Raw genomic sequence first — 26,150 nt, forward strand, 5'->3', positions numbered from 1 at the left:
ATATATTATTTTATGTTGTGTATTATTGTGAAATTACATGTACTTTGTTTCTTTTTGCATTAAAAAATAAATAAATGCATATATATATTTTAAATATCAAACAGGCAACAAAATGTATGATTGTAAAATAAATAAAAAGATATTTTAATTTAATCTACAGGGCTGCTGAACATTCTACAACAGGTTTGCAAATATTTTCAAGGAAACGCATGTCTAAAGTACAGAACCGGGTAGTTCCAGGCCTGAGAAGTAATGGCCACTTTGCATCATTGCCACATTACCACCTTGGGCATGCCTCATTTCCTAACAATTTAACGGACTGCCGTTAACTATTTCTAAAGTAATTATAATTATATTTAGGATTTTTAAAAAAAAATCTTGTAAACAATGGTTAAATATAAATTTTTTATATGTACCGTATTTTTAGTTTACATTTACATTTAGTCATTTAGCAGATGCTTTTATCCAAAGCGACTTACAAATGAAGACAAGGAAGCAATTTACACTACTATAAGAGCAACAATGAATAAGTGCTGTAGGCACGTTTCAGGTATGTAAAGTGTAAGAAGCAAAAGATTAGTAATTTTTTATTTTTATTTATTGATTTTTTTGTTCATTCCACCAACTGGACAGATTGAATGCGAGAGTTCGGGAAAGTGATTTCTTCCCTCTTTGGGATGGAACCACGAGGCGACGTTCATTCACAGAACGCAAGTTTCTGGAGGGCACATAAATCTGCAGAAGTGAGAGCAGATAAGAAGGAGCAAAGCCAGAAGTCGCTTTGTAGGCAAACATCAGAGCTTTGAATTTGATGCGAGCAGCAACTGACAGCCAGTGCAAACGGATGAGCAGCGGAGTGACATGTGCTCCGTTGCTAGTTAATTTATGTGCACTGTCATTTACATACTAAAGGGATGTAATAACCAAACAGCTTTACTGTAACCCATGTAGTTTTTAGTTGTTTTTTTAAACATTTGTTCAATCAATGTACAATTATGTACAAACTTTTATATGAACATCTTACAAAAATGATACTGATCATAAAATTGTTCTTTTGTATACAAACTTTCATTTGAATCAGCCCATGGAAAAAAATAAATTTTTAGTAATTTATAGTAAACTTGAACTAAACTAGTAAATACTTACATTAATAGGTTGTGGTCATTCTGTTGCTGGTTGCTGTGCACCAACTTTAATAATGAATGTTAATTACAAAATATTGTATTCTCCACATTTAGGGTGTATTATACTACTATAATATTCCACAGTTTACTGTGGTAAAAACTAAAGTATACTACAGTATTTAGCATTAATTAACAAATTTATGTAAATGCTAGCATAACGTTACAATATAGTTTATAAACATAGCCTACTCTATTATAGGCCTAAATACAATATAATACTTTTCTCATGTGGAAACCTACAAAAGAAAATTCAAAACGTGTGTGTGTGTGTTTAAGTATATTATCGAGCGTATTTGTGAAGTTAATCACTTCGCGTGTCAAAACCAGATGCCCAGAGCAGTTAAGAGCACCAGCAAACCTGCTGCCGCTCACGGCCCATCATGTGTTTGTCCTGCACGAGCGCGCAGGTGTCAGGATCACCGTCTGATGGATGGGGAGGGCGTGACGTCATCAAGGGGGCACCAGCGAGTTTTGCCAAAGAAAAGCTTGTAGCTCCACACTAGAAGAGGGACGCCGGGAGCCGAACAAATGCAGTGTCTCTTAAAGGAAAGCTCTCTCCGCGGTTCCTCCCGGTGACTATCGCCGGTAAGATCTACTATTATTCTCCACACACGGAAAATTCCTCACGGCAGCAGCAAACTGAGACTAAAACCTCCATTCACCGGACTGCGCCGGTGCCAAGATTCAATAACAAACTCTCAACTACGAAAACACGACTTTCCCGACGGAAAACTATGTTCATTTGTTTTCTTTCCAACACAAATAGAGCAGCCCGTGGAGCAGCTGACAAAGGCGGGCGACGGTAAGAGATCCAGGAGCATCGCTGCCTTTGTAGTTTTCTCCGCGGATGGGCCGGAAGATAAGAAGATAGTGTTGTCAAAATCTGAATTTACATTCTGTTTCATACGCTTATAGGCTCTTTTGTCACTTAAAAATAGACTTGCGTGTGAAACTGCTGTCATACATTGCGTTTGGGGTGGTCTATGTATCCGCTCAATTTCTGAGGCAAATACAGGCGTTACTGTTTGTCACACAAAGGCGAATGAATGCAGCGCTGCCTATTGTGTGCTCAGCTGGACCCACAGCTTCATGTGTGCTTTCTTGCCTTCGTCTTCAGGCTTAACAAGTTCTCCGTGTTTTTTATTTTACGGTACGTTTAAAAAGTATAAGGCTACATTCTGTTCTAACGTTCGACAATACATTGCATCCGCTTGCACGGTCAGCGCCATAGTCATATGCATTATTTATAAAGTTTGGCTCACACTAGTCTGGTGGTCCATTGGTTTGTGCTAGATTCTTCTGCACTCTCGGTATTTTTTACTTGTTCAAAAGTAATCAAAATAAACGTGGCTTTCGAAAAACAACAACAAAACACAAGAATTGTATTGATTAACAGCCAACAATATTCTAATCAGTGTTCCACAAAAATCTGCTTTATTCCACAGGAAAGGGTCTGTCCGTTTATGGGTACCACCATGTTTACATCACGTGACGCGTGGTGTCACGCTGTTGATGAGTTATTGCTACTTATAATGTTAAGCATAGTTTACTTTAATCTAGTGTTTAAGGCACTTTAAAAGCATAAACGCACTTTAAAGATAAATAAACCAACATTTAGTAATGCATATGTTGTCACATATGAGGAAAAACTAGGCTTTGTCTGTATTTAATCATATAAAATGTAAGACGTGTAATATCATAGTATTCAAAAAACAGTATGAAAGAAAAAACTGGATTACCTATTACTTTCACCAGGGTTTGCATTCAATAGACAAAGATACTGTCCCTGGAGACCACAGGACAGAATTTATGTAGGTCAAATGAAAATGGCTAAGTGGTGGATGTAGTATCCTTGAATTTCATTCATACTACTCATATTAATTAATTGATGTTGCAAACATGTAATATACAGTGATCAGCATATATAAGTACACCCCTCACAAATCTATCTTTTAAATTAATATTTTTAATAGGAAGTTATACAATATTATATTTGTGCATAGATTAGTCAGTACTAAAACCAAATCTGGAGCTTATCTAACAAATTAACTTGTGATAACGGTCCAAAAACTAGTACAGCCAAATTTATATATTATAGAAAAATAGTGAATACAAAAAAAGACAAAAATACAAGAAAAAAAATGGATAAATTCAGTTGATTTTTTTTTTTTTGCTATATTTGGGTTGAATTTATTTGTATTATCTTTCAAATTCTGAATATGTTTGTGACTAAAATATAATTTTAATAAATATATCTGTTCAATAAATTTGTTTTGTTTAAATGCACCAAAATACATTGCCTATATTCACTGAGAAATAGTTCAAAATATTCATTTTCAAAATAGGGTGTACTCGATTACACTGAGCACTGTATATATTAATATACAGTCATAAAAAGAACTGTCTGTAGAGCAAGTAGTTTGATTTATTTATTATTATTATTTTTTTACCATTTACTGCCGTTTGTTATTCCTGGCAATTTCCCCCAAAGGCAAATGATTCAAAGTCATAAAACAATCAGAAAATATTTTTAAAACTATCAGAAAATAGATTATTTCTCCGTTGCAAAAAAGGTGACTAATTCAAACCAACAACTTGAAAGTCTTTTTTTTCTCTGTCATATGTAGTGTCATTACGCCATTCACAATGCTTTATGGGATTGTAGAACCTTCCCTCATTGAAGCCATTAAAGTTCACCCAAAATGAAAGTAGCTAACCGTTTTCTCACTCTTGACTTATTTCTGTTGAATGCAATAGAAGATATGAAGGGCTCAAATGCAAGAAACTCTAAATGCTGTATTTTTATCAGGCTCCTGTGTGTATGTTCAGTAATATCAATTTTATTGCAAACAAGAAGTCCTTTTTATAGTCTTTAATGTGAAATATCTCACCATAAACAAAGGAGGCTGAGAAAAATGTTCATTTTTGATGGAAATTTCAAACTTTTTTGAAGTTTTTGCATCTTATTATTATTATTTCCTTTATTTAGCCAGGAGATCACATTGAGACAGTACTGCCGCTTCTTCCAGTAAGACCTGGTCAAGATGGCAGGCAGCATATAAAGTTTTACACAAAAATCACAGAAAACAACACCACAAAATTATAAAATCACCATTCAACAAAAAGATCAGATCATAAAAAAACAATTACAGGTATCCACCAGGTATTTAGAAGATGTTTAAAGGTACTCAGAGTCGGAAGTGTGTCAAGATTAAGCTGATTTTGCAGATCATTCCAAGCACTAGGACACATTTGCCAAGTTCTGACAATACCCTTTATACTGTCAACCGAATATAGGAACCAAATCTAGTGTGATGAATATTAATTTGAAATGTTAGCAAATTAGAAAGGTAGGATGGTAGTTTACCTTAAAGAGCCTTTAAAGTAAATAAGTTCAAATGTAATTTTCTCCTTTGATTTTAAAGATAACCAATCTAAGGAATCGTACAAAATACAGTGATGCATCTGTGAGTCTGCAGCTCTAATCTGAGCTCTTCACATATTGAAGAATGTTAAAAACATGTAACCAACTTCTATAGAAGAAGAAAATCAAATATAATGGTTATATGTTTCTGACTTAAAAAAAAAATGTATAAAACTAACGAAAAAAAAAGTAAAACTCATTTGGAACAAGTAATGGGTGAGTAAATGATGACAGAATTTAAATTTTTGGGTGAACTATTCCTTTAATTACACAGTCTTGCATCTTTTCTTTTTCTTCAAACCAAAGTTTGTAATATTTTGATTAGTCTCAGCTTTTTATTAATGGGTTTAACAGAGATTTTTTTTTATTTCCATGGTGATAAAACATAAATAGAAAATACTTCAGGACCTAAAACTGTGTGTGGGCACGGTTGCACTTCATTGAATAAAAGCCAAATAAGGTAAACAAAAATGAACGAGTTAACCTTTAAGAACTAAATTGGACTACAAATGACTTATTAATCTTGTCAGACTAGTAGAATAACGCTACATGCTTTCTCGCCAGTTATTAATTTATCATTGTAGGCAACCATATTGCTAAAACATTTAAGAAATGAAACTATAAAATGTATTGGTCCTATTTCTGAACTGCACTTGTCTGTACTGTATTATAATAATGATCAGTGTCTAATTATACATCTTCTCTCTCTCTCTTTCTCTCTTTTTCTCTCCACTGAAGGGAGCAGATGAGAAGCATGACACATATCTGCCAGAGGAGCATGGAGGGTTCAGGACAGCCTGGAGCCGGAGACGGCAAGTGAAAGCTCTTAGATTATACATGAAAAGCAGCCACATTTAAAGTACCTGCTGCAAATGTTCACGTCGAACATCACAAGAAAACCTCCAGCTCCTGTGCAGGAGTTCTATTCAATTTGAATTTAACATGGAGTGTTTTTTGGGGTAGAGACGAATCCTCTGAGACTCCGTTTCAGAGTGTTTGCTGTGTGCAGCAGGCACTGGCTGACAGTGGCATGTTGCTATGGAAACACTTGCCCTGTACTTGGGTGGTGAGTTGTATTCCACCCAGTACTGTGCCCCCATTGCTTTAAGAGTATGCAAGTGTGAGATTTAAGATCTCCGTCTTCAGGATGAGGTGTTAAAGTCACTGCGAAATCAAGGCAGACACTTCTTATTTTTATGGGCTATTGCAGCATTTGTTCTAAATGATTTATCCATGCTTTCATAATCCTTAATAAGAATTACTTCCCCTGCAGCGGCAGCTCTTATATTTTCTGAAATCGCATTCACTGGTATGTTCTGTCACTCACATGAGATCAATATTAAGCTACAACTATCCAATAAATCCTGATGATCAGATCAACCCATCCTGCACCTGTTTTCCTTATATACATTGCAACAGGAAAGAAAAGATTATTGCCGCTTCTGTTTCATGCTGACTTTAAATTTCGCTTTATGCAGGTGCAGTTGTAAAGAGATGTAAATTCTAAAAAAAAAAACTCTGCACTTCAGTAAATTTAGAGCTTGTTATTAGATTGTTATTTGCTATTGTTAGATTTTTATGATATTGGAAAAATCTGATTATGTGATAATTAATTTTTCTGCAATAACTATTGCAATATGAACACATTTTCAACAGATAGCTTGAATAGCTCTTTCCGGGAGTCTAACAGTATTCAGGTACAGAAACGAGACAGTTGTCTCGTTTGTAATATATAAAATATATCTAAAAAATATATGAAGCATAATATTGTTTTGTAATCAACTTCAGAGGTTTTTGCTTTAAAACAAGAAAAATATCCACTTATGGGGGAATTAAAATAATATTGTTTTCACTTTGAAAAGTAGATATTTAGACTAGAAAAAAGACAAATTCTAAGTGAGAATTTTTTTTTTCATAAATCCTATAAATTCTATGTACTATTGCTTATCTTACGATGTGACTATTGCGGATCTGCACATTGTGATATTGAGGCTTAAACTATATATTATGCAGCCCTATTAGCAGTGGGTAGCCTGTCGCCTGACAGCAAGAAGGTCGCTGGTTCGAGTCGGGTTGGATCAGTTGGCATTTCTTTGTGTTCTCCCTGTGTTGGCTTGGCTTTTCCTCCGGGTGCTCCTGTTTCCCCCACAGTCCAAGCACATGTGCTATAAGTGAATTGTTTAAGCTAAACTGGACAGTGAGTGTTTCCCAGTACTGGGTTGCGGCTGGTAGGGCATCCGCTGCATAATAACATATGGTGGAAAAGTTGGCCATTCATTCCGCTGTGGCGACCCCTGATTAATAAAGGGACTAAGCCGAAAAGAAAATGAATGAATGAATTATGTTCAAAAGTAAAAGTAAAAGTTGTCAGAAATACAGGTTAAAACAAGATATTGACTAATTGCTTGATTTAAACTTGTGACAGTTTCTCATTTAGTGTCAAAAGCATGCTTGCAAAATTTGTGGAATGTGCATAAAAATCATGAAATTACATCCATGATGTTTATAAAAAAATGTATATGGTTATATTGGGCACCTTTTAAGGATATTTTCATAAACATTATGTGCAGTGAATTGAAGGTGTGTCATTTTATTGGTTGGAATTCAAATCCCCAGTATGGCACTATTGTTATTTTCCCATGTTCCACTGCTTGAGTTTAAAAACAGCAAAATTATCAGTAAAGAAATATTAAACACTGTCTTGTTAAGTAAAAATGTTAAGCACTGTCACCTCACAGCAAAAAGGGCACTGGTTCAAGTCCCGGCTGATTCAGTTGGCATTTCTGTGTGGAGTTTGGATGTTCTCCCTGTGTTCGCAAGGCTTTCCTCTGGGTGCTCCGGTTTACCCCACAGTTCAAAGACAAGCAGTATGGGTGATTGAATAAATTACACTGGCCATAGTGTACGAGTTTGTGTTTGAATGTGAATGGGTGTTTCCCAGTACCATGGTGTGGCTGAAAGGACATCCGCTGAGTAAAACATATGCTGGAATAGTTGGCAGTTCATTCTGCTGTGGTGATCCCTGAAAAATAAGGGACTAAGCCGAAGGAAAATGAATGATTGCAGTTTCTTAGCTCTGAGGGCCTCCAATGTGTTTTGTTTTTCATCAAAATGATACATGTACCATTCCTTGATGGTTCAAATACTAAAAAGTTGTTATCAAACAGCTTTCCTTTATGTGTGTTTGTGCATACAGCTTTATGTGAAAAAGCAGACCATTATAAACACTCTGAGGACCATTTTCCAATGCTTGTGTATCATCAGAAAAACACTGTTGACTTCATTTTATGTATCACCAAGGACCACAGTTTCAGCTATAAGTCTTTTAAATGTTCTGCTGATGAAAAAAAGCCAATGAGCATGAGTAAATGAACAACATATTTTTGTGTAATCTACAGCTATGTTTCTCAACCATGGTGCTGCAGGACCACCAACACTGCATGTTTTGGATGTCTCCTTTGTCTGTCACAGCCATTACAGGTCTTTCAGTCTCTGCTAATGAGCTGAAGACCTGAATCCGGTATGTTTGGGTATGGAGACATGGAAATTTGTGCAGAGCTGGTAGTCTTCCAGGAATGTGGTTGAGAAACACTGATCTACATGCATTATAATCAGAGTTTATTAAATTGTATTTACTCTCCTCACTCTCTACAGCCTCTCACAGGCAATGCCTGATTTCTCCTCTCTAAGAAATGGCCTGGCACAACACATCACCATTCCGGTATGGCTTTGACCTGGGGGCACAGTACCAGGATTTGCGTCCTCTGGGCACAGGAGCATCCGGTCTTGTGCTTTCTGCACTAGACAGGCGCAGCGGCCTTCGTGTGGCAGTGAAAAAGCTGGTAATGCGAGATGCCGTCAGCGTAAAACACGCTCTGAGGGAAGTAAAGATCACCCGCCGCCTTCAGCATGAGAACGTGGTCCGGGTGTATGACGTGTTGGGCTCGTCTGGTCACCCTTTGCCACGGGACTTGACTCATGTGGCGGCCATATACATAGTGCAAGAGTGTATGGAGACTGACTTGGCACGACTACTCGAACAAGGGCCGTTACCAGCAGAACATGCCACCCTGCTCTTTTATCAGCTGCTTCGAGGGCTCAAGTTTATCCACTCGGCCAACGTGCTGCATCGTGACCTGAAGCCAGCGAACATCTTTATCAACACAGAGCAAATGCTGCTGAAGATCGGAGACTTCGGCCTGGCACGCATTGTCGACCCACATTACTCGCACAAGGTGAGTCACAGACTACACTTCATTCACTAAAAATACATCTAGGCTGTTTCATCAATCCAGTCACAAGTGGATAACGCAAAATCTAGAGGCCTGCAGTACAAAGGCAGTTTAGATTTTTAACGCAGGTAAGTTGGCATTTAGTTTGAGCATAATTTTTGAGCATAGTTTTAGGGCTCAATAGTGGGTTGGTTTTAATCGGGTTACTTTAACACAGTAACATGGCTAACCTTCTCCGGAGCAGGTTTTATTTTGGGTTATAGATAACAATCCCAAACTGGACCAATCAGCTCTAAGACATCTATAGCTGATGCCATAAAACTACTTCCAATTTGCGATAGCATCATTTTTGCTCCAAAATAATGCAATTTACACAAAAATGACACACTTGTATCAAATAAGTTATTTCTATTATATCAATCAAAGTTATACTTGTATTTGAATATTATATACAGTGGTCCCTTGCCATAATGCAGTTCACCTTTCGTGTTTTGCGTCCTGATTGGCTGTAGACCACTGTCAATCAATCTACTTCCTGCCATGTCTCCTATACAGGACAGAATGCATTCAGCTTGCCAAATTGACATAAATCTTTGCTTGCTAGCAGTGTAGTGCTGGACTGAATTTTTGCAAGTTTTCTTCCTAACAAATCCCATAATGTCGACGAAACATTCTACACCATCAAAGGCACCCACAGTGGCACCCAAAATGCTAACCATCACACAAAAAGTTGGACTTTTGGACATGCTAAAGGAAGGTAGAAGTTATGTGAGTGTTTAAATGAGAGAAAAGTGTGAAAATGTTAATGCCTATCTGAGAAAATGGTGTAGTGAGGGGTTTTACAGCCTTTATACCTCTATATGAATATTTTATAATAATAGTTATCCGGCAGCTAGCCCTCTGCAGTATTTTAATAAAAAGCAGAAATACTGCGCATATATATATATATATATATATATATATATATATATATATATATATATATATATATATATATATATATATATATATATATATATACTATCAATGCCCATCAAGGGCATTCTTATCTAGTAGTAAATGTTGGATTACATACATTTTAGAGTTCATGTACCAAATTAATGCCATGATTTTGAACACGTAAAAAGGAATTCTTGTACAAAAATAATCCTTTAGTAAGTGATCAAGTAATTTAGGAATATAGGAAAAAAACAAACTGAATAATACACAAAACTAATTAACTAGTTTTAGCAGTTTATTTTTGGGACCTTTTAGATGTTAGCAGTCTGTACAGTCTTCTTGTAGTATGTATTACATTACAAGGGTTCATTGTGGTTCACCCTGCAGTCACAGTTTGGCCTTGATTAACAGAATCACATTTCCTATCAATTATCATGTGCTGCAGGCTGTTAAGGTAATGACATATTAATCCATTTACAGCGTCTTCATCAATGTAACTTCCTTAGGCACAGAAGTACTTGAGATGATCTGCTTTTCATCAGTCTCATTGATGATTCTTAATCAGGTTCAGACTTCTAGGGATAGTTTAGTTCACCCAAAATTTTTTATTTTCTGTCAATTTAGTCAGCCTCATCCCTTCTACATTTAAGATTGTAGAATAAGAATGGATTAAATAGGAATTGGTTAATTAAAGATGATAATAATATTGTAAATAAAGTTGAGTTTTTGCACAAACCATTTGTTTTACTTTATATCCCCTCTATATCATCAGCCACAGGGAATTATTATTGTTTGTTTTTTGGCTCTTGAAGTGCCTGTAGCTATTTACATTTTACTGTATGAATCACCAAGCATTATAGAATAAAGTAATACCATTGTTTCCTTGTAGCATGACATATATTATAACAGCTGGTTGTCAGAAAACAAAATTCAGGAAAGATGGATTATAAATGTATTCAGTGCCTCCCAAAGAGGCACATGATCTGTTCGATCTTTTTTAGTTTAACGTGTATATTGTGAAATTTGTCATGTATGTTTGTAATGAGGCAACAAACACATGTAGACTGCTGCATATAAGTGCATCGTGTCATGTTTATGTCTCTCAGCTCCTTACTTTTTTCACTAAAAGATTCCAATAGACTTAAACTTTATTCTGATGTTTTTATATAATGAATTATTCTGATGTTTTCAATATAATTTCATATAATATACATTAAACCCCCCAAAATACAACTTTAAATAGATCTCTGTCAGCCCTTTTGTCGAGTATAATTGTAATTAGCTTATATTTTATCCACAACTCAGGAGCAAACTTTCATTTTTTTTTCACTTACTCCTTCTAGCTAAAATAAACCTCGACTTCACATTTAAAGATTGTGATTTAACAAAGAATCTATTCACATTTTTAAAATAATGGTGAAGTTTGATTATTTTGCACAATTGTAAGAGTACATCACACTGTGTGTTTGTGTTTGAGAGAGAGAGAGAGAGAGAGAGAGAGAGAGAGGTAGAGAGAGAAAAGTTTCATAGTACTTTTATTCCTAAAAGTAAAAAAAAAACTAATCTTCCATGCTTTCAATTTTGCTTTCGAGGTTTTATTTCACACACACTGAATTGACCCTAATAACAACTACATAGTGTGTCTGGTTACTTCATATTTCCAGACATTTTACATTCATTTTCAAACTTTGCCCTATAGTATTATACAATAATTATGAACAATTACCTTGATGTTATGGGAGCTGAAAGATTAATGCAGCACTTTACTGTCTCATTGTGCTTCTGTATTATTTAGCAGGGCTCACTGTGTAACACTAGCAGACCGAGAGGAAGGCATGAATGGAGAGCTTTGTGTGGGACGGTACAAGGTGGGGTGAATGATCAGGGAAAGGGGGACAGTCACTCGCAGGACTGGATGGAAAAATAGGATAGAATTAAATAAGCCTTACCCAGCAGTATTCTTGGGCTGTCGTGTCACTCAAAATATTAATCAAAATTTGCCAAAACTTCTGTCTTCAGTTGCTGAAAAAAATGTTTAGTGAACCTGGATTTAAGCAAGATACATTAAAAAAAAAGATAAATAAGTATATTCAGATAAATAAGTTATTCAGGAGATATTTCATGATTGGGAAAATTTATTTGAATATGTGCTGATACCTTCAGGGTAGCCAGATGTTTCTACCAAAATCATGTAACCTAGTAAAAATAAAGTTGCAAATTAGCAGCTTAACAGATAAAAAAATTACTTTAATATGATATGATATTAGCATATATATTGTGTATATATAAATATGTGGGTCTGTGTTGAAGATCAAAACAAAGATCCAGAAGTTGGTTGTGTTTAAATAAAAATTGTAATATATTATTTTATTATATAAACCCTTAATTTAATACTAAGTATCACACATTAATTAAGTCTTTAAATTCTGAATTAAATTATAATCTATGAACATTTTCACACTTTTGTAAGCCACTTTTCCACAAAGTGGATGTTTTTATTTTTATTTTACCCATGTGTAGTCAATTAAAAATGTCTAAAGATATGGCAACACTTATTTAAAAAACTTATAGCTCATCATTTTCAGATACCACTTAACGTAATATATAATATACTCTATATTGAAAACTGGCATTAAAAAGTATGTGTGAGTGTCCTCTGAAATATAGGTGCATGCCACTCTTGGTTGTATTAGTCTGAAGAAGCATTAGTGTGTTGTTGTAGCTCTCAGTCAGCAGTGAGCCTCAGTGAATTAAGGGCACTAGTTCCTTTCACCCATTCACTGAGCGAATGCCTGCATCTCTGCCACTCGGTGCTGAGAGCGTCTGTTCCCCTCTCAGCATGGAGGGAACATTCAGTTCCCAAATCTAGAGGATCACAGAGAAGTGGACTGCATTTACAGCAGCATCTGGATCCGCATATGTTCTCAGGGCAGGCAGGGGACAGAAAGGGCCCCAGATGGTTTTATTACCTCAATAGCACATGAAGAATGAAGATCAGGTGGACAATGAACTTCATCAGGAGTCCTTTCTCCTGTTCTGTAGCTCATTTATGATGGCTGGGCTAGCCATTTAAATAGGAACTCAATTAGATATAAAGATAAGTTTTATGAAACTGATTTACACCTTACTGGGCTTATAATTCTGCACAGTGAAATTAAAAATATTTATATTTTTCAAATTTCACACGAATGGCCTATATATGCATACATATATATGTATTATTTATTTATTATTTATATGTAATATTTTGACCATGTTTGTGCATTTTTTTTATATATTTGGAATTAAATTTAATTAATAAATATATTTAAAAACACTTTTTTTTGGCCAAATAATTTTCAAATACATTAACATGAAACATCTGAAGAAAATCTTATTTGATTTCTAAAAAATTTAAAGCAAGGAACAGGTGTAAATTTTCTAAATAAATAAATAAAAATAACACTTAGGCCCAGTTTCACAAACAGGGCTTAGATTAAGCCAGGACTAGGCCTTAGTTTAATAAGTCTATTTAAGCCAAATTTATAAAAATGGCCTTAGAAAAATATATTACCAGTGTGCACCTGGAGAACAATAATGACACTGATGTATTTTAAGACATCTCACTGAAAGTTATTTTGAGTTGAGACGGGTTAAACATGCAATTTAATCTTGACTAGCCTTAAACCTTGTTTGTGAAACTTGGAGTTAATCTATTAATATAATATAAATAAAATAACTCTTCTTGACTGGCAGTATAACAGACAATATTAGAACAGCTGCACATAAGATGTTCTGTTATTCTGAAATATTTTAAAATGCAATTCTTCCAAAGTCTCCAAAAAGTTACAAAATATTTTTAGCATACATGTTGTTTTTGTTGCTTTTTGTTTGTTTTTTATTGATTCATGATTGATATTGATATTAAATCAGACCTGATTCTACAGGGGTGCTTGATGTGCTTAAGCATTTGTCTATGTTTTCTGGACTGTTTCTTAAATGCAGATATATTCAGATGTCTTTAAGATAGCCTAGAAGGGGGAATTTATCTTAAAATATGCAATATGAAACAGGCACAACTGTGAGCAATTCCAGCCTGATCTCACGAGAAAACCTAAGAATTTTATGTTTTGTCAGTTTAGTGGCTAATTCATACAAGTTTAGTCATACGAAACTGTACCATTTTAAAAAGGAGGCACCTAACCCCACCCCTAAACCCAACCTTCATTGGGGGATGAGCAAATCGTACTAAATTGTACTAATTAAATCATACGAAATCTAACGAATTAGCCACTAAGACAAAAAGTTCTGAATTGCCGTGAGATTGTGTTTGAAATTCACAGCTAACATGTAAATGACTTAAGGCTTTCTAAGCATGCTAACATGAATAAATCTAGTCCTCAGATTAGTTTAAAGCTGTCATGATGATTAATTATTTATGTAAGAGAATAACACACGCATGTATATTTTATATAAATGTTATTTCATATTTATTTACGTATAAAAATACTTGGGGATATTTGAAAAAGAATAGAAAAATCACAGGATTTTGCCTTTAACTAAATGTACGCATCACATTTCATGGCAAATTTATTAGATTTTAGATTACTAATATTACTATTAAGTTATTATTATTTAGATTATTAGATAAAGTGATGTTTAACTGAACAAGGACATTTCCACAGTATTTCTTGAAATGTTTTTTCATCTGGAGAAAGTATTATTTCTTTTTGTTTGGCTGGAAGAAAAGCTTATTTTAAGTTTTATTGGGAAGAAAACAAAGAAAAAAAACAATAGAGATTTTTTTATATTGTCTACAGAACAAACTTGTCTAATTAACCTAACTTAGTTAACCCAATAACCTCAAGCCATTGCACTTTAAGCTGAATAGCATCTTGCTAAATAACTAGTAAAATATTATGTAGTGTCATCATAGTACATATCAGTTCATCAAAAAAAAAAAAAAATTTAAAAATTAAATCTATTATGTTTAAAAACATTGAAACAAATCTGTTATACAGAACACTTTTTTATTTTTATTTTCAGTCGGGCTAACAATTTTGTCAACAGTATATAATATTTATATAAAATATATTTGAAAAAAAAAATCAAAAAATGTATACGTTTTTGGCTTGAAAAAAAATCCTCAAAGTCAGTCCATCTCAGTGCAAGTTACTTTGAAAACCAACCAACACTTACCAAGATGCCTGAAAGAAAAATAATTTGATTAATATTATTTCTCAATTTCAGTCTTTGGCGGTGTTGTTTCCTGTGAGCAGTTTGAAAGGTCTCCATGAATCAGCGTCATCGAGAAGACAAAGGCTCTTTGTTTGAGCAGGACATGTAAATATCATTGTCGCTTGTGTCACCGTCAGCCTTCAGATCCGCCCTGCTAAAATCTCACAAATAATTCATCACCTGAGCCCGAGGGGAGAGTGGGAGGTGAGAAAGCAGGGGATGAAAGAAGGAGACTGTAGGAAGAGGGTTACGGAGAGTCAGAGAGCTACTGTACATCAGCTGTTTCTTTATCACACTTCACACACAAGCCGAGTCACATGCTGCATTCATAACACCCTACTCTAAGTAAGATTTATGGATAAAACTTTGCAATAAGGTTTCTATTAGTTAATGTTAGGTAATGCATTACTAAAAAAACATTTATTACAGTATTGCGTTAAATTCATGTATATTTTTATAGCGCTTTTGCAATGTAGATTCTGTCAAAGCAGCTTTACATAAAAGTTCTAGTAAATTGAAACAGTGTCAGTCCAGTTTTCAGAGTTGAATCTCAGTTTAGTTCAGTGCGGTTTAATTTTCATTTCTGAAAGTCCAAACATCTGATCTAAGAGCAAACCCATCAATGTGCAGCTCCCAAAACCAAGCAAGCCAGTGGCGAGGAACAAAACTTCACTATTTGACAAAAGGGAAGGAAAAATTCCTAGAGAGAAACCAGGCTCAGTTGGGCACGACCATTTCTCCTCTGACTTATTCAACTTAGTTATTGTTAGTTAATACAGTGCATTAACTAATGTTAACATACATTACTTCACATTTTAATAATACATTTTGAACAATGATTAATAAATGCTGTGCAGGTTTTGTTTATTCTTAGAGCATGTTAATAGAGTAACTAATGATACCTTATTGTAAAGGGCGACCAATTTATGTCAAACTACACCTTCTTCTTCTTCTTCTTTGGCCTTAGTCCCGTATGGTTGCGGGGTCGGCTTTTTGGAACAAGCCATTTTAGACCTGTCCATATGATAACGTCTTGTTTTTACACATTCCGGCCGGCCTGTCGTCTGGGCCTGTCACCCTCATACACTCATACACTATGGACAATTTAGCCTACCCAATTCACCTGCAGCATGTCTTTGGACTGTGGGGTAAACCCACACGAACGCACAGAAAACATGCAAAATCCTCACACTGAGCAGAGGTTCGAACCAGCGACCTTCTTGCTGTGAGGCGACAGCACTACCTACTGCGCCACTGCTTGGCCTTATGTCAAACTACACCATTTGTTTGAAATTAATTAATTAATTCATTTTTCCTTTGACTTAGTCACTCATCAAGGGTTACCACAGCAGAATGATCCGCCAACTATTATGGCATATGTTTCATGCATCAGATGCCCTTCCAGCCACAATCCAGTTTTGGGAAACCCCCCCCACTCTCTCCCTCTCACACACACACACACACACACACACACACACACACACACACACACACACACACACACACACACACACACACACACACACATGTGTGTACTTTTAGTCAAAAAATTATTACTTTTTCAAATAAACCGCTTTCTTTTGAAGCTTCTGTTAATCAAAGGATGTTATAAAATGCATCTCTGCCACCATAGAAAAATAAGTCCAATGAAGACCAAATCAGATTTATTTGTTTTTAGAATCTCATTTTATAGTTGTGTTCGAGTAAAATGTCATTTTCGTTTTATTTTGTAAACTACTGATGACAGTTTTTCAAAAATTTAAATAACAAAAACTGATAATTTAGAGCATTTTTGTGCATCAAATTTTGTGTGTTAGTCTTTAGACAACACAATACAATTGTTTTTTACTTCAGAAGCGTCCTTATGTAAGAATTCACAATGTTTCATTTCATTTATTTCAGCAAAATACTGAGTGCAGGATTGACAGAAGACATACATTCATACATTTTTCTTCAGCTTAGTCCCTTTATTCATCAGGGGTTGCCACAGCGAAATGAACCGCCAACTTATCCAGCATTATGTTTTACACAGCAGATCTCCTTCCAGCTGCAACCCATTTCTGGGAAAAACTCATTCACTCACATACAACACAGCCAATTTAGGTTATTCAATTCACCTATACCACAGAATTGCCAACTGACCCAGTTGGGACTCGAACCAGCGACCTTCCTTCTGTGAAGCGACAGTGCTAACCACTGAGCTGCCATGTTGCCCACAGACGACATGCACTAAAATGCAAATCAGGCATGATAAGTAAAAGAATCAAAATCCTAAAAAATAGTTTTATTCATAACATTTTAGCTTCTTACTTTGCCACCATCCTTCATACCACCAAAGATTTGACCTTTTTTCATCAAGAAGTTTTTAATTCTTTAAAGTGTACCCGAATATAGTAAACACTTATTCATTCATATATTTTAATACAGGGCAGAATAAGTGGCATATATTGTTTCATTCTTACAGGTCAGGATGACGATGGAACATTATTTCACAAATAGTTTGACATTTAATGTTCTCAAAAGTGTTTTTCCAAGTGTACGCTACTTTCTTTTTGGCATCTCTACTTTGACCAGAAGGCCTATACCGAGTACATTCATTTGCTATTCAGAGTAACCTGCTGAACAAATATCTTTTTTTTCAGCCAGACAACCTTCGAAAATATATCAATCGTTTTTACTGTCGTGTGTAAATATATATTAACCACATTTATTGTTTCCCGCACAGGGTTACCTGTCAGAGGGGATGGTCACTAAATGGTACCGTTCGCCCAGACTGCTGCTGTCTCCAAATAACTACACAAAAGCGATCGACATGTGGGCCGCAGGATGTATTCTGGCCGAGATGCTCACTGGACGAATGCTGTTCGCAGGTGAGGACAAAACACTTTCTGCTGCTGTCCTGTTAACCTTGTGGTTCAACAGAAACGTCAATCTTCATTATCTGGAGTCTCAGAGCGGCCTCTAGTGGCTGAATGTTGAAATAGATATTTAGACCTGATGTGTCAATTCATCAGTTTCACAGTTCTGCACTGCATCGGTAACATTGTAAATAAATGAAGCATTTTGTGTAAAAGATGTTGCAAATGTCTTTTTTTTTTGTTATTTCAGTTACAATATAGGAAAAATGCATGACTAGGGTTCCAATAATTTGAGTAAATACAAATAGCAATAAAAAACGCTGCTGTTTTAAATATGCTTATAGTTTGTGTTTATATGATATTTTTAATGATGTATACATTAAACGTATATATAAAATATTTACAGGTCTACATTATATTATCAACACATTTCATTTTGGCTTTAAAATTGTTTTTAAATTGGAATGATTGCTGTAAAACATTACTTTAAAAAAGAGAAATGTCTTAATTATTAAAAAAATAAATTAAATAAATAAAAAAAATTAAAAACACTACAAAACAATGTGATGCTAAGTTTACTTCTTTCCCCCCATACTTTAATATCATATTTCAAGTTGTTTGTGTACAGCTGTAATTCTTTCTTTCTTCTTATGTTTTTCCCCCCAAATTGATGCTTTGCCAATATTGAATGTATATAAATCATAAATCATTTGAACGTAACAATATTTATTTATATATATATATATATATATATATATATATATATATATATATATATATATATATATATATATATATATATATATATTATAATTTTATACAAAAATAGTATTATTCTCATAAAATATCTATTTAAAAAATAAATAAATAAATAAATAAAATATATATATATATATATATATATATATATATATATATATATATATATATATATATATATATATATATATATATGTATGTATGTATGTATGTATGTATATTAAAATCAGTGACTCAGTATTTTATTTTATATTTTAATTGCTAGTCTAAATATCACTGACTCAATAGTCTGACATTGTGTGTGTGTAAATGTGTGTGTGCGCGCCTCATCTCAGGTGCTCATGAACTGGAACAGATGCAGCTGATTCTGGACACGGTGCCCGTCATCAGAGAGGAGGACAGACAGGAGCTGCTGAGGGTCATGCCATCTCTAGTGGGTCACGGCTGGCAGATCAGGAGATCCTTCAGAGATCTAATGCCAGAAGTGGAGGACAAGGGTGAGTCCAGCAAACTGCTTCTGAACACAATGCACTGCAGGGCAACAGAGTTAACAGTTTATCACCATACTTCAACATCTGATTATTACATTAAGAATTACACACTTTTTGTATTGCAAATGTGTAAAAACGTTGATTAAATGTTTAAATGAGGCAATAGAATAGAGGCAATTTTTTAAAGGGAAATTTCACCCAAACAAAGTTCTTTAAAATTCACTCACAATTTAAGTGGGTCTAAACTTTAATGAATTTCTTTCTTGTATCGAACACAAAACAAGATATTTTGAAGAATGTTGGAAAAAGCGGCCACTGACATCAAGAGACTAGAAACAAACAAACAAAAAAATTAAATAAATGGTTTTCCCCAACATTATCCAGTATATCTGTACCTTTGTGTTCAACAGAAGAAAAAGCTCAAACAGTGGAAGGAGATTAAATGATATCAGAATTAAAATTGTTGGGTGACATTTAATTGTAAATATAGGCAAATTTGGATATATTTCTAGAAAGAAATGTGAACTTCGAATGCAGTCAGGATTGAAATTAATTTTTGACATAGTAGAGTCAAGAATGTTTACGAAAGAAATAGCATTTTCTCATATTTATCACTCTGTAATTCTTGAAATAATTAGTAGAAACATTATACATTTACAAATCCTTCAGTAAAAATGTTTAGAACACAGATATGAATAGATATGAAAAGTTCAATGTGTGTAAGAGCTGCTGAAGTGGAGATATATAGCTTTCTGTCAAAGAATAAACTCATTTAGAGAAAACATTCTATTTATTGAAATTGATGTCCAAAAAGGAAGGCTTAAATTGATAAAGTATGACAAAAGAAACAGTTTAAAATGTATTTGGGATTTTTCCCCCCTTCAAAATCTCATAATCAAGAGGTGCGAGATGTGTTCAGCATGTGTAACTGTGGTTTGTCATTGATTTGATGGTTTCAGCCATTGATTTCCTGGAGAGTATCCTGACCTTTAACCCCATGGATCGTCTGACGGCAGAAGCAGCTCTGTGTCAGCCGTTTCTGCAGAGATACTCGTGTCCTCAGGATGAGCCAGTGTCTCTGCAGCCCTTCCGCATCGAGGACGAGCTAGAGGACAGTCTGGTGACTGAGAGCACTCACACTCACGGGCTCCGCTCACACTGGGACAGGTACAAACAAACACACACACAAACACAGGCTATGTTCAAAATGCCAGGGTATTATGCTACTCTTACTATTTCTGCAGTATGTATGTATGCATATTCTCTGTATGCATGGCATACTCGGATGTTTTAATAGATTTTCCAGAATCTGCTACATATAACTTAAATCAGTACTTAAGCTGCTTTTGAATCACATGCTACCATGCAAATCATTTTCACATTCTTAAAAGTGTATTCCAGTCGGAATAATCTTAATAATAATACACAAACAAATGTGAAATATTGTACTAGTTCTTCCTTTAAACTATATACAAAACAGTGCTTCAGAAAAAAATTGAAAGTGACAACGGACATTTTATAATAAAGACAAATTATTATTATAAAGCGTTAATTACCAGCAACACAAATTGTTTTTTGTTGCTTTTCAAAATACTCATTTAAAATGAGCTGAAACAACACAATTCTTGAGATTTTATTGGGACAACTAAATTATTTTATGTTTAATCCATTTAAATTTGTAAAAACTAATAAGCCAACTTAATTCCAACACAAATCGATTGTGTTTTTAAAGTGAAACTAGAAAGTCTAAGCTGAGATTTGTGGACTAAATACAATGTTGTTCAAATTAAACTGCACAGACCTTCTTGATCCTCTTTAATGGTGAAAGTTTGATGGTTAAAAGTTTGCAGCTACATCGACACTGGAGAAGTGAAAAGAAGGGTCACATTATGAGGCAGTTTACACAGACGGCTGCTGAAATGCCCAAAGGAGCAGCTGGTGACGTCCAGTGAGGCTCAAATATAGAAACGTATTAATCCCTTGAATAATTCAATCGCATGGTGGGCTGTGTGACATCTTAATAAGAAAGTCACCTTTGTCTTCTGTGTGGTCATAAACTAAAAAAAGCTGCTTTGTCAAACTAATTATTTGAAATGATCTAAAACGAAACAATTCTGGAGTTTTTTTTTGGGGGGGGGACTTAATTGTTTTATGTTCAACCTACTTACATTTGTTAAAACAATTACTCTAACTTCATAGATTTGTGTTGAGACAGCATAGTGGAATTGTGTGGAAGTCAGCATTTTTTACAGTGTATGAAGATCTGCCTTGACTGATCAGAGACCACACTGACTTATTTTGAAGAGTATAAAAGCTGCTGTTAAATGGAAATGAGCTTGTGTGCTGCAGGTGATTTTCATTAGCACAGATGCAACAATAGTGGTCAGAAAAGAAGCTAAATTTTTTAAATTAATTAATTATATATATATATATATTATTTTTTATTTATTTTTTATGATGTAACTTTACATCTAACATTTACATCTGAACATTTTCTTCATGATTCAATCATAAATAGAATGTTAAAAAGGTACACTTTCACTGTTTTACTGTGGCTTGTGATTATGTAAATTCATTCTTGTTAAATAATTAACATCATAATAATATATCAGAAACAAATAACACATATTTTCTGATAATATAATGACATTTTTTAGATTAGTAATTTTATTTTACTTTTTTTTTTTTAATAATATTTTTTAGACTAAAATGTTAATGCTGACCTTTTCCCCCTCCAAATCTCAAATAAATATTGTCATCACCCTTTTTGTTTCCCAGAAAGAGACAACTGGTCAAAATAACTAATGTTTATATTTTTAATTTTTAAAAAGTAATTGTATTCACTTGTCTGAAGCTAAAATGGTATTGTTGTTGTTTTGTCTAAAAATGTATAAAAGAGTCGCAAACCTTTTTTGTTTTTTTTTTAACCAAGAATATCTTATACACGCGCTCACACACACAAACATATACACACACACATATATATATATATACACACACACACACACACACACACACACACACACACACACACACACACTCACACAAACACACATGTGTGTGTATAAGATATTCTTAAGATATTTTATATAAATCATATATATATATATATATATATATATATATATATATATATATATATATATATATATATATATATATATGATCAGAGGGTTTCAAATATATATATATATATATATATATATATATATATATATATATATATATATATATATTTGTTTATATTAATTGATATTGAGAAAAGTACCTTTAAATGTTTTAGCAAGGTGCATTACTAATCATACGTTTTGTTTTGGTCTGTCCTGTACATGGATTATGTTCTTTACCAAACATTTCAATAACTGTTGGGAAAACAATAGAATCGATGCATTGCATTTTTGACTCATCCCAAAATATACCTGTGCAACATAAGAATAAGAGGTTTTGTGCTCTAGGATGACTTTACTGGTAAAATAAAAACAGTAATAAAACTACATATGCCTTTTTTTCCTCAGGTATGACAGTAGTCTTTCCTCAGATGTTTACTGGCCTACCCAGGACCAGTGTGGCTGCATGCAGAGCGTCTCAGAACTCGGAGAAGCTGAAGATGAAGAAGTTCAAAGGGACCCACGAGCCAGTTCAGCTTCCCACATCGAGGAAGCGCAGGTAGACCCTCGCAAGTACTCCCACAGCAGCTCTGCAGAGCGATTCCTGGAGCAGTCACACCCATCCCTGGAGCGCATCTGTGGACACTTCAGCGAGCTGGACTGCGGACGCTCCTGCGACTACAAAGTGGGCTCTCCATCCTACCTGGACAAGATTGCATGGAGAGAAGGAAAGCCGCAGCATTACTCTGAACCCAAACTCATCCTAGACCTTTCCAACTGGAGGAACAACAGCATGGCTGCTCCAAGACAAAACAGCGCAGAGAAGCTTCTGACCGAACCTGGAGATCTTTTCCAGGAGATCTCGCGTTGGGTGGAGAGCACACAGTCAGGTCTCCATTCACCTGGTTCTCCTCAAGAACCTCCATCTTCTCCATGTTCACCTCCTTTACCGCTTTCTCCAACATTGATGCCTCAGTCTCAGATTCAGATCCCAGCGCCGCTGACATTGCCCAGTCCTCTATCCAGAAGAAGCCCGACGCCGTTCTTCTCCGCTCCTCCATCTCTGCTGCCTTCATCTCCTTCATCTCCTCATCACGGTTCTTCCAATTATCCGTCTTCCTCCATTGGTTGTGAAAACTATGAAGAGCCTTCACAGATGCGTCCATCTGGAGAAGAACATTTCGACCTGGATGTGTTTATCTCTCAGGCTCTGCAGATTTGTAGTCAGAGTGAGATCATGGAGAGCTCTGATGACCTCAAATCAGACAACATTAGTGATGTCTGCAACGTATCGGACGACCACAGACCTTCCAGAACACAAACTCCAACCCCTGAGATGGTGAAGGCTCATGGATGTCATAAGGAACACTGGTAGAGGAGACGTTAGGGTTAGTATTTAAGGTAGCATGAATGAATGTGAACAGCTTTTTGAGATTGTCCTTTTATTATCTGAAGGTGAGATTCTGTGTTCAATGAGAAACACAAGTATTGGCTTCTGAAAAAAAGTATTTGTATTCTGAAAAAAAAAAAAAAAGATTTGAGATCTTGGATAAGAGTTAAATTGAGTCTCGAGGACATAGTTATGGAAAATTTTTGTTACCTATTAAAACAGGGGAGTCCAAACTCAGTCCTGGAGGGCCGGTGTCCTGCAGATTTTAGCTTCAACTTGCCTCAACACACCTGCAAGGATGTTTCTAGAAAGCCTAGTATGAGCTTGATTAACTAGCCCAGGTGTGTCTGATTGTGGTTGGAACTATGCAGGACACCGGCCCTCCAGCACCCCTGCTTTAAAGCCTTCTGTCCATCTCTCTCAAAAATGCACAGTTTTAACTGAGATTTTTTTCCTATTTTATTTATTTACTTTTTCATTCTGTGCACTAAAAATATTTTCACTTAAAAATCGCTAGTGAACATAACAATGACTAGGTTTACAAACTTTACATGGACATCAGTGATCGAATTATCTGTCTTAATCTGAATAGGACAATAATATGATGAGCATCAGTTTCTTTTTGAACATTCCTTTCATGATCCTGTTTTATATGTTACAGCACATAATTCCATTAACATCACAACGCTATCCACATTTCCTCCAGAGTTTCATGTCATTTCGGGTGTTTCGTTTTTAGTTTGGACTTTAGCTGCAGTTTGGCACTTTCATTCAGGAACATTTCATGCATGCCTCCCGTGACCAATGAGATATTGGATGCGCGTATTAGTACTCGCTGAGTATGCTTACATGAACGCCAATAATACGAATTTAATCTGATTAAAACAATACTCTGGTCAAGAGTCCACCATGTAAACAGCAAAGTGAAAGTGCCAAACTGATGTTAATGTTATTTGGGTGTTTCATTTTCAATTTGTTGACATTAATCAATAATCCATAAACCTTAATCATATTGTCATTTTCAGATTAAGGCAAATAATTCGATTACTGATGTCTATGTAAGCGTAGTCGGTTATACACTCTGAAAAATACTGGTTTGTTGTAACCCAACTTTGTCAAATATAGTCAAGCATAACCGTTGGGTTAAAAAGTGTAATTTAAATTTAATTAAAAATATAACCCAACATAGGGTTTGTCCATTTTTGACGCAATGTTGAGTGATGACAACCCAGAATTTTTAGGGTAAAGAAACACTGAATGAAACACATTTCAACCAGAAATGTATTTTTGTAAAACACTCCAAAAACAAGAGATTTTTTTTACAAATCTGAAGATGTCATTTTTTATTTAAGTGCTCTGTCATATTTGAGCTTTTCTGAAAAATATTCCAAATTATACATATATTATTAATATTTTTGGTGAATGATTTAAAAAGTACACATGTAAACATTTTCTTTAGACACATTTTTCAAGCATCTGATGAAAATGCTAAATATTTTATTCTTTCCTTCCCAACTAATTTCTCCCATGACCATATTCCCTCGAGCAATCTGAATCTCAAACTAAAACACTTTATTGAATGTAAGTAAAAGAACTGCAAAAGAATGAAGACTTTATATGTCAATTGTTAAGTTTAAACTTTAGTTTTCACTACTTTTTTTTATGAACACTTAATTCATTAAACGATGTGTGTAATGAAGGTCATTTTGTTCAAGTTATTGAAAGAAATTGCACTTTTTGATAAATATATTTAAAAAGTTTTCACTCACAATAAAATCAAGTCTCCAGTTAATCCTGTTGTTTAGAAAAATGTTTCATTTCATATAAGACTTGCCATTTTGGATGGCGTGCATGGATATAAAGAAATCTTCAGACCCACTGTACTTCTAGCCAAGTGAAAATCTGTTGAATACTGTGTGTCTTTGAAAGGTTTAATCTTCAGACCAAGAGCCACGAAGTCATAAAAATAAACTAAACCCCATCATCTTCAAATGCACTTTATGCATCTTCATTTAACTCTTGTACAACAAACCTTTTTTATTCTGAAGTATCCATGTTTTGAATTAATATGGCCCTCTAGATTTATCCCCCAGCAGCAATGGTCCTGTTTCCAGCAGGTCTTACTTCTGCAGAATTCACTTTTAGAGGGTGTTTGAACACTGATGCGTCTCCACGGTGTACATAAATGACTTTCTCAGACATAACTGAATGTGTTTATGTGAATCTCTCATAACATGAATGTTTATATGTGTGTGGGTTTGCTGGTTTACACACAAAAAGATGCCAAAGAGAACCGTCTGTAAAGACAACATATTCTGGAAAAGGGGCAGGAAGCGGAAACTCATTTGCATTTAAAGACACATGAAAATTTTGCTTAACATGAGAAATGGAATAATAATTGAACTGTGGGATATATTAATATGAAAATTAGACTCTAGAGACACTTAAAAATTACAAAATGTAAAAAGGAGTGCATAATAGGTACTGTTATATTTTTGGGAGTCCAATCCATCAGCAGTCAGCAGAGACTAATGATATTTTCACTTGAT

General features: G+C 34.7%; 1 protein-coding gene across 2 annotated transcripts; it reads left to right on the top strand.

Moving 5' to 3' along the window:
- Positions 1-1,644: 1,644 nt before the first annotated feature.
- On the top strand, positions 1,645-25,805 carry mapk4 (mitogen-activated protein kinase 4). Of its 2 annotated transcripts, none has more exons than XM_005167152.6 (7): positions 1,645-1,769; positions 5,347-5,420; positions 8,263-8,843; positions 17,722-17,866; positions 18,949-19,110; positions 20,064-20,271; positions 22,620-25,805. In XM_005167152.6, the coding sequence occupies exons 3-7, from the start codon at positions 8,301-8,303 to the stop codon at positions 23,584-23,586; spliced, it is 2,025 nt and encodes a 674-aa protein (XP_005167209.1). In that variant the 5' UTR covers positions 1,645-1,769; positions 5,347-5,420; positions 8,263-8,300; the 3' UTR covers positions 23,587-25,805.
- The last annotated feature ends 345 nt before the right edge of the window (positions 25,806-26,150 follow it).

This window comes from Danio rerio, chromosome 8 (assembly GCF_049306965.1).
Source record: "Danio rerio strain Tuebingen ecotype United States chromosome 8, GRCz12tu, whole genome shotgun sequence".
Lineage (NCBI taxonomy): Eukaryota > Metazoa > Chordata > Actinopteri > Cypriniformes > Danionidae > Danio > Danio rerio.

What these genes read in the sequence shown, in the direction of transcription:
- mapk4 (XM_005167152.6), top strand. Translation starts at nt 8,301, where the DNA reads ATGGCCTGGCACAACACATCACCATTCCGGTATGGCTTTGACCTGGGG. An exon ending in TGGACGAATGCTGTTCGCAG is followed by an intron (nt 17,867 to 18,948) that starts GTGAGGACAAAA and finishes GCCTCATCTCAG; the next exon opens with GTGCTCATGAACTGGAACAG. An exon ending in CTCCGCTCACACTGGGACAG is followed by an intron (nt 20,272 to 22,619) that starts GTACAAACAAAC and finishes TTTTTTCCTCAG; the next exon opens with GTATGACAGTAGTCTTTCCT.